General features: G+C 40.6%; 2 protein-coding genes across 3 annotated transcripts; one reads left to right on the plus strand and one right to left on the minus strand.

The window, feature by feature from the left end:
• Positions 1–1,260: 1,260 nt before the first annotated feature.
• On the minus strand, positions 1,261–5,989 carry ccr9a (C-C motif chemokine receptor 9a). The gene is made up of 4 exons (XM_089009226.1): positions 5,908–5,989; positions 5,769–5,831; positions 4,704–5,015; positions 1,261–2,784 (listed from the first exon to the last, which is right to left on the minus strand). The coding sequence occupies exons 2-4, from the start codon at positions 5,799–5,801 to the stop codon at positions 2,017–2,019; spliced, it is 1,113 nt and encodes a 370-aa protein (XP_088865352.1). The 5' UTR covers positions 5,802–5,831; positions 5,908–5,989; the 3' UTR covers positions 1,261–2,016.
• Positions 4,901–17,065, plus strand: LOC148891098 (protein disulfide-isomerase tmx3a-like). Of its 2 annotated transcripts, none has more exons than XM_089009225.1 (16): positions 4,901–5,035; positions 9,379–9,439; positions 9,522–9,564; positions 10,675–10,798; positions 10,889–10,934; positions 11,061–11,141; positions 13,025–13,124; positions 13,191–13,268; positions 13,360–13,426; positions 13,490–13,588; positions 14,747–14,804; positions 14,882–14,935; positions 15,030–15,086; positions 15,189–15,318; positions 16,395–16,463; positions 16,552–17,065. In XM_089009225.1, exons 4-16 carry the CDS (start codon positions 10,708–10,710, stop codon positions 16,744–16,746), a joined length of 1,125 nt encoding a protein of 374 aa, XP_088865351.1. In that variant the 5' UTR covers positions 4,901–5,035; positions 9,379–9,439; positions 9,522–9,564; positions 10,675–10,707; the 3' UTR covers positions 16,747–17,065. The 2 variants fall into 2 exon arrangements, with proteins under 2 accessions (XP_088865351.1, XP_088865350.1); XM_089009224.1 differs by lacking the exon at positions 4,901–5,035 and adding an exon at positions 8,255–8,424.
• Positions 17,066–17,529: the final 464 nt, after the last annotated feature.

Below are 17,529 nucleotides of genomic sequence, written 5' to 3' on the forward strand. Positions count from 1 at the left end.
AAAGAAACATTCTGGCTTAAAACGTCACTTCCTGTTTACGGTACCATGTGACTTGTTAGGTGACAGGAAATGTAATAATAATAATAATAATAATTAATAATAATAATAATAATAATAATAATAATCCATTTCATTTCTAAGCGCCTTTCAAAACTCTCAAGGTCACTTTACAGTCACAGGATAAGTTTTTCTGTGGGTGAGCAGCGGCAGCCACACGCGCCAGCATTCACTCAACCCGGAAGTAAATCAAATACATCGAAATCCATTTGGATAGCTAATATATAGCTAATAGCTAGCTAGCCAGAGAGATAGCTAATAGCTAGCTAGATGGCCAATATACAGCCAGCTAGACAGATGATAGCAAATAGATCTAGATAGCTAGCAGGATAGCAAATAGCTAGCTAGATAGTCTGATAGCTAGGTTGAGCAGCGGCAGCCACACTCACTCAACCCGGAAGTAACTCAAATACATAGAAAGCTAGCTAATATATAGCTAATAGCTAGCCAGCCAGATAGATAGCTAACAGCTAGCTAGATAGCCAATATAGGCAGCAAGACAGATAATGGATAGCAAATGGATAGCTAGCTAGGTAGCTAGCCAGATTGCAAATGGTTAGCTACGTAGCCAGATAGCGAGGTTGAGCAGCGGCAGGCACACGCGCCAGAAATTTCCACGGTGGAGAACAGTCACCATGTGACTTGTTAGGTGACAGGAAATGTTCTAATAATAATAATAATAATAATAATAATAATATTTCATTTATAAGCGCCTTTCAAAACTCTCAAGGTCATTTTACAGTCACAGGATATGTTTTTCTGTGGGTGAGCAGCGGCAGCCACACTCAACCCGGAAGTAACTCAGATAGAAAGCTAGCCAGCTAATAGGCAGCTAACTAACTCAGATAGAAAGCTAGCTAGCTAATAGATAGCTAACAGATAGCTCGCTAGGCCTTCACTCAACCCAGAAGTAACTCAGATAGAAAGCTAGCTAGCTAATAGACTGCTAATTCGATAGCTAGGAAACTCAGATAGAAAGCTAGCTAGCTAATAGATAGCTAAAAGATAGTTGGCGAGGCCTTCACTCAACCCGGAAGTAACTCAGATAGAAAGCCAGCTAGCTAATAGATAGCTAAGTAACTCGGGTAGAAAGCTAGCTAGCTAAAAAAAGGAAATGCACCATTCATTGGGTGTATGCCATATACCCCCGTGCGCCTTATTCACCGGAAAATACGGTAATCTCTGTCGACATCAAAGATGACGTGAGGACATAAACTTTCTTTTATTTTGAAAGAATACTTTAACTTTTGTTTTGATGGTTTTTTTTTCACTCACAAAACGTCCCTGTTTGGATTTTTTTTCACAATAAAAGTCATAAATTGGTGATGCCATTGATAGAGGATGGTCATTGTCTCCAAGCACAATGAAAGTCATCCGATATTGTCAGGTGAAAACAGGAAGTATAGAAAGGAAGTGAATCAAAAAGCGTGACAATCATTTTCCTGTCACTTGTTTCGACTGTTCGACTTCCTGTTGCCGCAAAACTTGCAACGTAGTCCCTCCTCCATTGACGTCACCAACACAAAATCCGCTTTACAGCGACAACGCCTGCGAGGTGTCACTGTCGGACGCTCTGGCGGAACCCAGTGGACTTTTCCCAGAACTACTAAACATCTCTTTTATTTAGAAAGAATACTTTAACTTTTGTTTTTATGGTTTTTTTTTCACTCCCAAAACGTCTCTGTTTGGATTGTTTTTCAAAATAAAAGTCATCAACTGGTGACGCCATTGGTAGAAGATGGCACCCCTTCCCCACCCATCACACGGACCTTCCTTGTCACCAACATATATGAAAGTCATCAGATATTGTCAAGTGAAAATAGGAAGTATGGAAAGGAAGTGAATCAAAAAGCGTGACAATCATCTTCCTGTCACTTGTTTCGTCTGCTCGACTTCCTGTTGCCGCAAAACTCGCAACGTAGTCCCTTCTCCACTGACGTCACCAACACAAAATCCGCTTTACAGCGACAACGCCTGCGAGGTGTCGCTGTCGGACGCTCTGGCGGAACCCAGTGGACTTTTCCCAGACCGGCTGAATTGATCCGAGGGCGTCCCCGGTCGTCGGCAGGAACAGGAACGTAGCAGTTGGAGGAGATCCCGGCGGAAACGCACGCCCACAAAAGCGTACAGGAAGGGGTTGAGACAAGCGTGCAGGTAAGCCACGCCCTTTAGCACCTGGCCCGCCTTCAGGAAGCGTTTGAGTTCGCTGCACTGAGTGACGGTCACGTTGGCCGCCTGCATGGCTTCCGTCACCAGGACGGCGTTGTGGGGCAACTGAGTGGCCAGGAAGACCATCACCACCACCAGGACCACCCGCATGGCTTTGTGCTTCAGGAAGCTGCGCGTTTTGAGCAAGGTGGCCACCACCGAGCCGTAACACGCCACCATGACGGCGAACGGCAAGCAGAAGCCCATGACCACCTGAACCCACAGGGTGGCCATCTTGGTGCGCTGACCCAGGTGCGGCGGGAACAGCATGCGGCAGAATTCCCGCGGTCCTTCGTCCGTTTCCGTGGAGACGGTGGTGGCGAAGGCTAGCTCTGGGGTGGCTAGCAGGAGAGCGGCTAACCAGACGGCGGCGCAGGCTAATCGCGCGAATCGGCGACGTTCGGCTTGTGAGTTTTGGGCTTTGGCGGTTTGCACGATGACCACGTAGCGGTCCATGCTAATGCAAGTGAGAAGCAGCGTGGAGCTGAACAGGTTCACCTTGTACACCGCTGACGTCACCTTCAAAGGAACAGGTGAGATGACATTAGCCTTGGACAATTCAAGGTGATTTAAAAAAAAGTACCTTTTAGCAAAAGTTAGCTTCAGGATCTGTTAAGAACAGGAATGACGCCCCCACTACCACCCCTTGCATCACCCAGAAGCAGACTTAAAAATAAAAACAGGGTTTCGCTGATGCCCCCCCCCCCCCCAGTGATGAAATGCTGTCCTACTAAAACACAGGTGTCCAAGTCAAGGCCCGCGGGCCAAATCTGGCCCGTCACATCATTTACATTCGGTCTACGAAAGCAAATCAAACTTAATAATAATAATAATACATTTAATTTACAAGCGCCTTTCTGAACACTCAAGGACACTTTACAACAAAGACAACACACAAAACAGTAAAATCATGCATAAAGCAATAAATAATAAAACAGCATAATAAATTAGACCATGTAAGCAAGTTTAAAGAGGTGGGTTTTCAGGTGAGATTTGAAAGTAGGAAGGGAGTCAATGTTGCGGATGAACTTGTGCAATTCCATGATGCTTTCTAAAGTCTGACTAAAATTTCTAATTGTTCCATGTAAACCACAAACTTCAAATTTGAAAACGAGTTATTCATTAATCACTGCCGGACGATGTGCAAATAGGTGTCCATTCCAGTGCCAGGGTTTTAGTCATTTTTCACTGAAATTGCAGGACCCTCACAATATTGAGTTTTAGGATGACATAAACATTCAAATGCAGCGTAAAAAACATTAGACTCTCTGTTTTCAGCAGAAAAAAATAGTTAATTCCTAAATTATATGGGTCTGGAGTTATCTAAGCTTGAAATGGGGGTGGCTGTACAAAATACAATATTGATTTATGTAGCGCTTTAACAACAGCTAAAGCTATAACAAAGCGCTAACATGGACAAAATGCAAATGCTGCCTCCTCGTGGAAGGGGAAAAAAGATTGCCAGAGGTCTGACCAGTGCTTTATCGGCAACCCTCGCAAGAAAATCCAAATGAAAACGTCATCGTTTTCAATTCCCGAATAGATTCGGGGATGGCAGCGAATACGTTAATTTGTTTATGTGCTTGATATGAAATATTTGTAAGGGATGAAACATTCTTTCGTAAAAATTCATAACATACAGTCGCGTAATTTTTTTGTGCGGGTGAGCAGCGGCAGCCATTCGCGCCAGCGTTCAGATAACACAAAAAGTATCGACCAGCAGGGAATAATGACTGTTATTATGGTTTACATGTGACAATTTGAAATTTTAGTTCAAGCTTTAGCAAGCATCATGGAATTCCATTAGTTTGAATTGCTTTCACGGACCGAGTAAAATGATGAGGCGGACCACATTTGGCCCCCGTGCCTTAACTTTGACATCTGTGTATAACAAGATCCAAGCACTAAAAGAAACCAAATCCCGCCTTCTTCTCCAACATTAGTAGCCTGATTGGGCACCATCAATGTCAACAATCTTAGCTATCTATTGGCTAGCTTTCCATTAACTATCTATTAGCTAGCTAGTTAGCTTTCTATCTATTTGAGTTACTTCCGGGTTGAGTGAAAGCTGGCGCGTGTGGCTGCCGCTGCTCACCTGCAGGAAAAATATCCTGTGACTGTAAAGTATCCTTGCGAGTTTTGAAAGGCGTTTTTGAAATGTATTATTATTATTATTATTATTATTATTATTATTATTATTATTATTATTATTAATAGTTATCAGTCGGGAATAATGACTGTTATATGGTTTACATGTGACAATTTGAAATTTTAGTTCGGGCTAATTCCATTAGTTTGATTTGCTTTCACGGACCGAATAAAATAATGTGGCGGACCACATTTGGCCCCCGTGCCTCGACTTTGACACCTTTGTATAACAAGCTAAAATCACTCAAAGAAACCAAATCCCGCCTCCTTTTTCAAACAGCGCAATCTACCTTGCACAGAGTGGCGCCAAAAGTCCAACTGTGAGACGCTTCGGTCGCCCACAACGGCAACGTGACCAGGAACAAAAGGTCTGCCACCGCCAGATTGAGCAGGAACACGTCCGTCATACTCTTGAGACGCCGACGGAAATTCAAGTAGATCCAAACCACCGCCAGGTTGCCGGGACCGCCCACCAACGCGATCATCCAGAAGAGCGGCGGCTCGCACGAACGCCGGAAAGCCCGGACCGATGATAGGTCGCACATAAGATCCTGGAAGTCGTAGTCCGGGCTGGTGGCCGTCACACTTTGGGACCAGGGGTCCTGAAAAAAAACCTTAGTGGGTGAGTCTGTGTAAGCTCTCAGTCGTACAGGTGTTGTCCATCGATGAAAAGGTTTCTTCAGCCGTCATCTGTACTTCTTTGATGGTATCGGACGTTTCGCTTCTTATCCAAGACGCTTCGTCAGCGAACTAAAATTTGCTGGTAGCTCTGGCCCTATATATATCCCTACTATCCAGATGTGGCGGTCGGTGCCTGACTCCGCTATGATTGGTCCCTGCTCTCAGGTTGGGGGGGAGCAGAGGACTACTCCCTGCGGCTACACTGCTGACTTCTATTGTCCTGCCTGAGTATGAGGTCTACGACTGGCCTGATTGCCCCATTTGCTCTGGTATCACCTCATCAGCATATGTTGCCTAAGAAGTCTGTTGTACGAACGATCCAAATTGAACCTCACCTCACCATGGCGATTTAGTGAAGGGGTTTGCTGTTTTATGAAAATAGCTTCTTTTACTCCCCTTGCAAACCATCTGTTTTCTTTCGCTCAGATTTTAACCTCATTGTCGTCACGTCTGGACAGTAGGTATATATATATATATATATATATATATATATATATATATATATATATATATATATATATATATATATATATATATATAGGGCCAGAGCTACCAGCAAATTTTAGTTTGCTGACGAAGCCTCTTGGATAAGAAGCGAAACGTCCGACACCTTCAAAGAAGTGCAGATGACGGCTAAAGAAACCTTTTCATCGTTAGTGGGTGAGTCTTCGTACCTCAGTTACAGAGTCCATCATGAAATCATCCATGGAGTCACCTGGTTGGTTTTTGTCTTCAAGCTAAAACAAAAACATTACAAAATAAAAGTTTCACACACACACACGAACCGACACACACATACAAGCGAGGACTCACAATAGCGTCGTTGGTGGTTATGTCGCGATCGCACAGCCGTTCTGGTGTCCGTTGCGATTTTAACGAGTCAAAGCAGAAGTGATACAAAGGGGCGGAGCCAAAGAGTCCCTTGAATACGTCTCCCCGTTTTGTTTTTTTGTCTCACGTTGTGTTGCATGTGCATCTGTGTGTGTATGTTGGGGGGTTTGTTGATATGCTGAGTGTACAGTAATAATAATAATAATAATAATTTCATTTATAAGCGCCTTTCAAAACTCTCAAGGTCACTTTACAGTCACAGGATCAGTTTTTCTGTGGGTGAGCAGCGGCAGCCACATATGCCAGCGTTCACTCAACCTGGAATAACTGAAATAGATAGAAAGCTAACTAGCTAACTAACAGATAGCTAATAGCTAGCCGGCCAGTCAGATGACTAATACAGTATTTGACTTTTAGAATTAGAATCATCTTTATTGGGCAAGTATGTAGCTTTCTATCTATTTGTGTTACTTCCGGGTTGAAAAACTGATCCTCTGACTGTAAAGTGACCTTGAGTGTTTTGAAAGGCGCTTATAAATGAAATTATTATTTATTATTATTATTATTATTATTATTATTATTATTATTATTATTATTGCTGTACACTCAGAATATCAACAACCCCCCAACATACACACACAGATCTGGTCAAGTATGTAGCTTTCTATCTATTTGTGTTACTTCCGGGTTGAAAAACTGATCCTCTGACTGTAAAGTGACCTTGAGTGTTTTGAAAGGCGCTTAGAAATGAAATGTATTATTATTATTATTATTATTATTGTTCTTATTATTATTATTATTATTATTATTATTATTATTATTATTGAAATGACTTGAAACGATATAAGCGAGACGAGAAAGACGATTATAAAGATGAAAATGATTTCCTGTGCACTCATCTGTTTGGTTGTGTTTGCGTGACTCACGTGAGCAGGCCTCACTGGTATGCTTGTGTAACAGGAAGTGACAACGTGAGCTTTGCACGCAACTTTGCATTTTGTTTTTCAACTCCGAGTATTTTGTTCGGTCTCCACTAGATGACTCAGATGGTTAAAAAAAAAAAAACTCACCGGAAACACTGTCAACAAACCGTTAAAGGACAACCGACACTACCGGACAAGGTGTGTCCATAATTTGTAAAATTACTTCAAATGACTTCAACTGAGCGTATTTGACAAAGATTCCACGGCATATAGCTATATTTTACCTTTTAAGACTCGCGCTGAATATTCCGGAAGTTTTGTTTTCGAGTTAGTGACGATTCCTGATGTGATGTCACATCAGGAACGCCCCTGACTGAGAAAGCGACACACAATGCATTTTGGGTACTTTGTTTGGTCTGAAATCTTCGTGTTGATGGTGAAATTAGAAGGAAAACACATAAATAACGCGATGGTGAATCGTCGCGTGTTGCACCAGGACTACTATTTGATACTAGTTGACACAAATTCCCAGCAGACAAATCAGCCCATTTCCAACAGAGCTTGGGCGCCATCTTGTGCATTTTCTGGGACGCTACATTGGAGTCCCGACGCCTCAAAATGATACAGGAAGTACTTCTTTAATCAATTGCAAACATGTATGCTTTCCTCTTCAGAACTATTTGAATCATATGAGTAACAAGAAAGGATCTTCTCCGAATCTGAAGCCATTGTTTTGATTCTAGAGCAAGGCAAAGACGTCCCTGCGTGACGTCACGAACAAGGGGGCGGGACATCATGAAACTGGCAATTTCCGGGGTCATTTTAAAGTAGTTTTGGGACACTTTAACTCATTTTTATTGGTGTTTTGCATTTGCCTGAAAATATCAGCCTGCGTGTTTTGGGTATTTTAGATGCTATAAAACTTTTTCTGATGTCCTATCTATCTATCTAGCTAGCTATTAGCTATCTATTGGCTAGCTTGTTAGCTTTCTATCTATTTGAGTTACTTCCGGGTTGAGCGCGTGTCAGGAAACAAAAAATATTGTGTCGGTTGTCCTTTAAAAGTGAATTCAAGTCCTCTCATTCACTCGTGCTTTGTACACACTGAACTTGATATACAACATCTCATTCCAGCCACATTTGCCTTATATAGACAGTATTTCCATTGGATATTTTTTATTGGATCCTTGTTGAAAATGTTACAAAAAAAATCTAAAAATATACAATGTGATTGTATTGGATGTACCTTTATTCATCTCACAGTGGAGAAATTTACATTTCACAGCAGCAAAGTTAGTAAAGGAAGAGGAAAGGAAAGAAAGAAGTAGAAAAACTAACACCTTATAAACCTTATAAAATAATCCTATTGGGGTCAGTAGGGACCCCACTCCACCCAAAAAATAAATTAAAGATGGCAGTGTGACAAATGTTGGTCTTGCTGTTGTCAATAAAGTTTGAGGCCTTTGAACCGAAGCCGATAATCCGATCCGATTACAATGGTGCAGTGCAGATGGTTTTGTTTGTAATCTGCTCAACATGGCTGAACACGACGGCAACATGGTCGTCATGCTCGCAGGTAAATGACTTTACTCTTCATTATAATATAATACAGTGATACCTTGGCTTACGAACTTAATTGGTTCCCAGGCAGAGTGTGTAAGGCGAAAAGTGTGTATCCCAAAAATTAATTTCCCATAGGAAACCATTCAAATGTGAATAATCCGTTCCCAGGTCCCCATAAAACATATTTTTCTACTTTTCTAGACCTTAAAACTACACAAAATATACCTTATTTTATATATAATAAATGTGCTATGGTATTATAATTAAAGAAATAAACTGTACTGTATAATAAAGTCGTTTTATTTACCTTTGTGATGGTCGTTGATGGCTTGATGGAATGGAGTGGCCGGTTTCATCAGCATTAAACACTTGATGAGCAACGTAGCCTTGTTCTTTCACCATCTTGACGAATGATCCCTTGCGGGTACTTTCTCTGCGATAATTTTACCTTGTTCCTCATCAATTGTGTTCTGTTTAGCTGGGTTGATAGCTTTTTGCATCAGGTGTACAGATGGCTAGTGCGGGTTATTTGTGGAGCCTGATTGTTGGACATTTTAACCTTGCAGTCTACACTTTGCCTTCTTGACCAATCACGTGGCTTTAACCGAAGACTGGGGGAGGGGAATAGAGGACCAAAGCTGCCATTTTCTTGTTAGGAGAACGGGCTTGTTCGCGAACGACACATCACTCATTTTGGCTCTACGTGTGTGTCCTGAAAAAAGGTTCGTATGCCAAGGTAAAATTCCAATAAATTTAACGTTCGTAAACTGAAAAGTTCGTAAGCCAAGGGGTACGTAAACCGAGGTATCACTGTATACTGTATTGATGTGATATAAAAATCATCTTTTTTTTTGACCAAGTCTGTGAGAAAACACGAGGAATTTGTTTCAGGAAGTTGAAGTGACCCATCATGCAGTTGGATGCGAAGAATGCTTGTGTGACACTTTTTCTTTTTGTTGTTTGTTAGCGCTGCTGCTTAGCGCATCCGTGGCGCCGCTTTGGGCCTTCGTGGACGAGCTGAATGACTCGTGAGTCCATTTTTTGTGTGATTTGAGTCATCGTCACCTGTCAGTCACTGTTGTTTTTTTTTTTCCCTTCCCTGTCCGCTAGGTTTTTGGAGACGAGGCAAAGTGAAGATATTTGGTTGATTAAGGTATGAAATTTCATATATCATCAGAGATGTGAAAATGGGACGTTTTTGGTTGAATGTGTGTGGGAGTGTAAAACAAAGTAAACAATAACTTGACCACAGCGGCCAAAGATTGCACATAAAAATTGAACAAGGTTGTCAAGCAAGATGGTCTATCGATTGAGCTAGCCATCGAGCTAACCACCGAGCTAGCTGGCCATCGAGTTAGCTAGCCATTGAGCTAGCATATTTCTGTCTAACTATATCTAGCTATCTAGCTAGCTATCCCTATAGCTAGTTATGCCTCTAGCGAGCTACCCCTCTAGCTAACTTTCCATCTATCTTGCTATCAATCTAGCATCTGGCTAGCCATCAAGCTAGCATCTGTCTGTATCTCTATCTAGCCATCGAGCTAGCTAGCTATCAAGCTAGCATCTGTCTGTATCTATATCTAGCTAACAAGCTAGCTAGCAATCAAGTTGGCTAGCCATCGAGCTAGCATCTGTCTGTATCTATATCTAGCTATCAAGCTAGCTCACCATCAAGCTAGCTATACTTTGAGCTAGCATATGTCTGTCTATATCTATAGCTAGCTATCTAGCTAGCGAGCTCTCCCTCTAGCTCTCTATCCCTCTAGCTAACTTTCCATCTATCTAGCTATCAATCTAGCAGCTAACCATCGAGCTAGCATCTGTCTGTATGTCTATCCAGCCATCGACCCAGCTAGCCATCAACCTAGCTAGCCATTGAGCTAGCTAGCCATCGAGCTAGCTAGCTATCGAGCTATAATCGGTCTGTATCTATATTTAGCTATCAAGCTATCTGGCAAATCAAGTTAGCTAGCCATCGAGCTAGACTGTTTAATCCCCTCCACATATTACATACAGAGCACAAAAGAAATTAATAACTAGTTTTCAAATTTAAAGTCAAAAATAATGATTGTTATTGTGGTTTACGTGGGACTATTTGACATTTTGGGCCTTTAGCAATCATCATAGAATTTGCTATGATTTGCTTTTGTGGGCTGAATACAATGACATGACGGGCCAGATTTGGCCCCCGGACCTTGACTTTGACACCTGTGATAATCAGAATATCAGAATCCTGACCCAACCCACTGATAACTGTGCTCAGTTTTACGCTCCATGGTGCCGGATCTGCAAGGAGATGGACCCGACCTGGCACCGGGTCGGTTCCGAGCTGAAGAGCGTCGGATCGCCCGTCAACGTCGGCAAAAGCGACGCCATCGCCAATGCCCGTGAGCATACCTTCATCCTCACCCTCATCATCATTGACGTCGCGGTGTCGACCCCCCCCCCCTTGTTTTCACCCACATTCTTGCCTGCAGGCTTGGCCAAAGAGTTCAAAGTTCGCACCTACCCGGCCATCTTCATGTGAGTTCACAGCTCAGCAACGGACATCATGATGATGATTATTTATGCCACGTTAATGTGATGGTGATGTTTTGGTGAGTCATCTTGATTGTGTTGTCAATGGTGATATCTTCTATTATATTTCAGGTGGAAAAATGATATGAAGTATCTTTACTCGGGCCCCCGAACGGCAGACGCCATTGTTGAATTTGCTAACAGAGTTAGCGGGTGAGGATAACACACACTCAACAGCTGTCAGACTGTTTGATGGATGCGTACGTGCAAGTATCGTATTTTACGGTGTATAAGGAGTACCGAAGTATAAGGCGCACCCCCAACAAATGGTGCTTTGCAACATTGAAATTCATTAATAATGAAATGATCAAATAAACAAAATATGATTCCTTATTAATAGTCAAATGCATAAAAAAAAAGAATGATTTTTTTAAAAAAAGTACCTTTTTAAGTATTTACCGTACTTTCCGGTGTATAAGGCGCATGAGAGTATAAGGCGCACCCCCAACAAATGGTGCAGACTTTGCGACACTGAAATTCAGTAATAAAACAAAATTCAAATAAACAAAATATTATTCCTATTGTTAAATCCTTATTAATGGTCAAATGCATACATTTTTTTATGATTTGGAAAAAAAATACCTTTTTAAATATTTACCGTATTTTCCCGTGTATAAGGCGCACCCCCAATGAATGGTGCAGACTTGTATTTGCTACATTGAAATTCATTTATGATAAAAAATCAAATAAACAAAATATATTTCCTTATTAATAGTCAAATGCATACATTTTTTTATGATTTGGAAAAAAATTACCTTTTTAAATATTTACCGTATTTTCCTGTGTATAAGGTGCACCTCCAATGAATGGTGCAGACTTGTCTTTGCGACATTGAAATTCATTTATAATAAAAAATCAAATAAACAAAATATATTTCCATTTTAATAGTCAAATGCATACATTTTTTTTATGATTTGGAAAAAAATTACCTTTTTAAATATTTACCGTATTTTCCTGTGTATAAGGCGCACCCCCAATGAATGGTGCAGACTTGTCTTTGCGACATTGAAATTCATTTATAATAAAAAATCAAATAAACAAAATATATTTCCTTATTAATAGTCAAATGCATACATTTTTTTCTGATTTATAAAAAAAAATACCTTTTTAAATATTTACCGTATTTTCCCGTGTATAAGGCGCACCCCCAATGAATGGTGCAGACTTGTCTTTGCTACATTAAAATTCATTTATAATAAAAAATCAAATAAACAAAATATATTTCCTTATTAATAGTCAAATGCATACATTTTTTTATGATTTGGAAAAAAATTACCTTTTTAAATATTTACCGTATTTTCCGGTGTGTGAGGTGCACCACCAACAAATAGTGCAGACTTTGCTTAGCCACATTGAAATTCATCAATAATCAAAAAAACAAATAAACAAAATATTATTCCTAATTAATAGTCAAATGCATAAAAATATAGAATGATTTGTAAGCAAATTTACCTTTTTAAATATTTATCGTATTTTCCGGTGTATAAGGTGCACCCCAATGAATGGTGTATTTTATAATAATAATAATACAATTCATTTATAAGCACCTTTCAAAACTCTCAAGGTCACTTTACAGTCACAGGATGAGTTCTTCTGTGGGTGAGTGGCGGCAGCCACATGCGCCAGCGTTCAATTAACTCAAATAGATGGAATGCCAGCTAACCAGCTAGTAGATAGCCAGCCAAATAGCCACATAGCTCGCTAGCTAATAGATAGCCAGCTATCTATCCAGCCAGCCAGCTAAATAGCCACATAGCTAGCACGCTAATAGACAGCTAATAAATAGCAAGCCAGTCAGCTAGCCAAATAGCCACACAGCCCGCTGGCTAATGGATAGCTAATAGATAGCCAGCTATCAATCCAGCCAGCCAATTTTCAAACTGTTGTGGCTCAATATGACTTCACATATAAGGCGCACCTGCGTATAAGGCGCAGGTATTATCTTTTAAAGAAAATTTTTGGATGCGCCTTATACGCTGGAAAATACGGTAAGTACATAAAAATGACAAAAATAAAATATTTGCTTGTTTTTTCAGTCCGCTGATCCGCCCCTTGACGAGCTTGGAGCTCTTCCAGCACACTTTAAGCCGGCATGATGTCACGTTTGTGTACATCGGAGCATCATCGCTACTCAAAGTAACAAACATGCACATGCAAACTTTGGACTTTTTGACACCGCTGACCTTTGACCTGCGTTTACAGAGCGAGTACGCCTCAGTGGCTCAGGAGATGATCGTGTCGATCTTCTTCTTCTCCGCCAGCAGAGACGTCGTGCCCAAGGTCCAAAAATGGCAACATAAAAAGCCGAAAGGCAAACAAAGCCTTGGAAGAAACTTCTTGTTAATCAATCGCCCCGATTTTTGGTTTGCAGGCCGTGTCTCTTCCCGCTCTTCCGGCCGTGGTGGTCTTCAAAGATGGCGCTTATTTCAGCTACAATGGTGGGAATGAAGCTGACGTTTGACCTTTGGGTGTTGACCGCTGACCTTTGATTGACATTTCAGAGACTAGTGACGGTTCACTGAAGGCCTGGATCAAAAGGGAGAGATTCGCGAACTATGCTGAAGTGGACAACTACATGCTCTATGCCATGGGAGACTCGGGTGAGTGCTCGCCACGCACACACACACACACGCGTGAGCTCAATCATACGTTAGAGCACCGGTGTCCAAGTCAAGGCCCGGGGGCCAAATCTGGCCCACCACATACTTTTATTCGGCCCACGAAAGCAAATCAAACGAGTGAAATCCTATGATGCGTGCTTAAAAGGACAATCGACGCCTCCGGACAAGTTGCATCCATAATTTATAAAATCACTTCAACTGACTTCTACTGAGTGCATTTTACAAAGATTCCATCGCATATACAGTAGCTATATTCTACGTTTTAAGACTTGCGCTGAATATTCAGGAAGTCTTGTTTTCGAGTTGATGACGATCCCCTATATGACGTCACGGAGGGAACGCCCCTGACCGTCTGGCAGTCAATGAGTTAAAAATCTCACAGGATGGGATTCAAATTTTACCTTGAAGCAAAATTGGGACTGTAAAGGTAAAAAAAAAAAAATCATGCAAAAAAAAAAAAAAACATTTTTAATGTACTGTAGTTGACTTCCAAAATGATACATAATTATTTATCATTTTATATATGGTTTTATTTTTATGGTGTTTCTTGTTCTTTTAATTGTAAAGTGTCTTTGAGTGCTTTGAAAGGTGCTTGTAAATTAAATGTATAATAATAATGATAATAATGACAATGAGCATGATGATAATGATGATGATCATGATGATAATAATAATTATTGTTGTTATTATTATTTTATTATTTGTTTTATTTGTTTGTTATTATTTTATAATTATTATTATTTGTATTTGTATTATTTATTTTTATTATTATTATATTTGTTTTGTTTTGTTTATATATATATATATATATATATATATATATATATATATATATATATATATATATATATATATATATATATTTATTCTTTTTTATTTTTATTTTTATTTTTTTTTTATATGTGTTTTTTTTCTTTTATTCTTATTTTTATTTTTATTTGTAATTTTATTTTTATTATTGTAGGTGAGCAGGTCATTTTTGCCGGAAATGGTATAGGACATGTTTTTTTTTTTTTTTTTTTTTTTTACTACAGTCCCAGATTGGGACAAAATGGGATTTAATCTGTGGCTGTGGGAATGATGAGAGTAAAAATCGACTCCCGCGCTACCTTCACTGACACGCATTCTTTTGCGCAGGGAAACTGATTCTATTGGCCCTGTTGGACGACACGAAATTGAGCCAACAAAATCTCAGGTATGACCTCACAGCCGTGCGACGGAATTTCTTGTCTGTCTGATCTGTTGATGTTGTGCTTCCTTTCACGAGTGCAGGTACAAAAACCTCGTGTGGAAAGTTTCGCAAGACTACAAAGATGTTTACAGCAGGTCAGGAAGTTCAACTTGAAAGCTTTGAGCAAAAAAAAACAAAAAAAAAAAATCCACTATGCATTAAACATTCGTATTGTTTTGATTTCCACAGAAATATTCATTTTGGCTTCATGGAGGGCAATGAATATATCAATGGGCTCATTATGAGGTGAAAATATGCGGGTGTATCAACAGCGCATGTGTGTTCAAGTCTCTGTTAGCGCACATGTTTCTTTAACATGTGACACGGTGTGTTTTGTCACGTGTTTAGCGAACTGCAGCTTCCTGCTATCGTCATGTTGAATCTGTCAACTGACAGCTACTTCCTGCCGCCCACCCCACTGGAAACGGAGCGCCACCTGTTGGACTTTGTGGATCAGGTTCTGGATGGGAGGATCCAGGCGAGTCTGCCCCCCCCCCCCAAAAAAATACAGTGATACCTCGGTTTACGAACCCCTTGGCTTACGAACTTTTCGGTTTACGAACGTTAAATGTATGAAATTTTTACCTTGGCATACAAACTTTTTCGGGATACACACGGAGCTGCCACGATGAGTGATGTGTCGTTCGCGAACTAACAAGAAAATGGCAGCCGGCTTGTTTTGGTCCTCTATTCCCTGCCCCCAGTCGTCGGTGAAAGCCACGTGATTGGTCAGGAACGCAGCAGTGGGGGGGGGGGGGGGGTTACAGACACAGAGAGAGAAGCCATTCTCCAAAAAAGAAAATGGCCGCTGACATTTTTTTTTGTCCTCTATTCCCCGCCCCCAGTCGTCGGTGAAAGCCACGTGATTGGTCAAGAACGCAGCAGTGAGGGGAGGTGGTTTAAACATTAAAGAGACAGGCAGACAACAGAGAGTGACAAAATGGATAGAAAAATTTGGACTTGTTTCAACTTTTGATTTCAAAGGCAGAGTGTAGACTGCAAGGTTAAAATTCCCATCAATCAGGCTCCACAAATAACCCGCACAAGCCATCTGTACACTTGCTGCAAAAAGCTATCAGGCCAGCTAAATAGAGCACAATTGATGAGGAACAAGGTAAAATTATGGCAGAGAAAGCACCTACAAGGGATCATTCTTCAAGATGGTGAAAGAAGAAGGCTACGTTCCTCATCACGTGTTTAATGCTGATGAAACCGCCCACTCCATTCCATCAAGCCAGCAACGACCATCACAAAGGTAAATAAAACGACTTTATTATACGGTACAGTTTATTTCTTAAATTATAATAACATAGCATATTTATTATACATAAAATAAGGTATGTTTGTGTAGTTTTAAGGCTTAGAAAATTATAAAGTTGAATATTATGTTTTATGGGGACCTGGGAACGGATTATTATCATTTTAATGGTTTCCTATGGGAAATTAATTTTTGGGATACACACTTTTCACCTTACACACTCTGGGAACCAATTAAATTCGTAAGCCAAGGTATCACTGTATTGTTGACTGGTGTAATTCTTTGTCATGTTTTAGGGTCATGGAGGAAACGGGATCATTCAGCGAACCAGACGCTTTATTTATGACACCAAAGGCATGCTCTTGGTACTTCCTGTCGCTACTTCCTGCCCAAGTGTAGATGACTGTTCTCATGGTGGTTCGGTTATGAAAGTCTCTTTTTGTGTCCATCCAGCCTTTGCTGAGTGAGGCTCCACTGATGGGCTTCCTCCTACTTGGCTTCCCACTGGGCCTTTTGGTCTTCTTGTGCTTTGTGTGCTGGAAGGCCAAATCCGACTACGGAATCCAAGATGACGACGCCGCTGATGATGATGTTGACAACCATCCCGTATTCTCTCGAAGACAAATAGCTGACAAGAAGTCAGACTGACTCTGATCGACGGAACCTCAGTGTGCTGCAAACTTTGAAAAGGTCGATTTAAAAAAAAACAAAAAAAAAAAACTTTGCCCTTGGGTCTGAACGCATTATCATCACGCATTAGCTTGGATTAGCCTTTATTAGTTTCGCAGTGGAGGAATTGGCATTACACAGCAGCAAAGTGATGAAAGGAAGAGGAGAGGAATTAAAGAAGTAGAAAAACAAAATACAGGAGCTGCTGTAAAGACAGTCACTCTCGTGACGCCATCTTGAAGTCAAAACAACAAAAAACTAAAGAACAAATAAAGTGACACAACACAAAAGACAGTCATTCACTCGTCAATCTATCTAGCTAGCGATCTCTCTAGCTTGTTAGCTCGCTATCTATCTAGCCATCTTGCTAGCTAGCTCATTCACTTGTCAATCTAGCTAGCTATCTCTCTCGCTTGTTAGCTAGCTATCTATCTATCTTGCTAGCTAGCTCTCGCAAGCTAGCTATTTCTTCACCTCGCTAGCTAGCTCTCTAGCTATCTATCTATACATTACATAGATATACAGTATAGATGAATATACCTACATGATGTAATTGCTTTTTTAGCTGGTGTGAGAGAAGAGGATGCACAAAACCGAGATAGATAAAGGACATTGATTCGCTGTGGCGACCCCTGAGGGGAAAAGCTGAAAGGAAAAGAAGAAGATGTAATTGCTTTTTTTAAATTAAAAATGCCACAGAATGATTTACGAGCAGCCTACTTCTTGAGCGCTACATTCATCTCTTTCAAAACAAAAGACAAA

The sequence above is a fragment of the Hippocampus bargibanti genome, linkage group LG11, assembly GCF_051943395.1.
Source record: "Hippocampus bargibanti isolate YZ-2025 linkage group LG11, ASM5194339v1, whole genome shotgun sequence".
Taxonomy (NCBI): Eukaryota; Metazoa; Chordata; class Actinopteri; order Syngnathiformes; family Syngnathidae; genus Hippocampus; species Hippocampus bargibanti.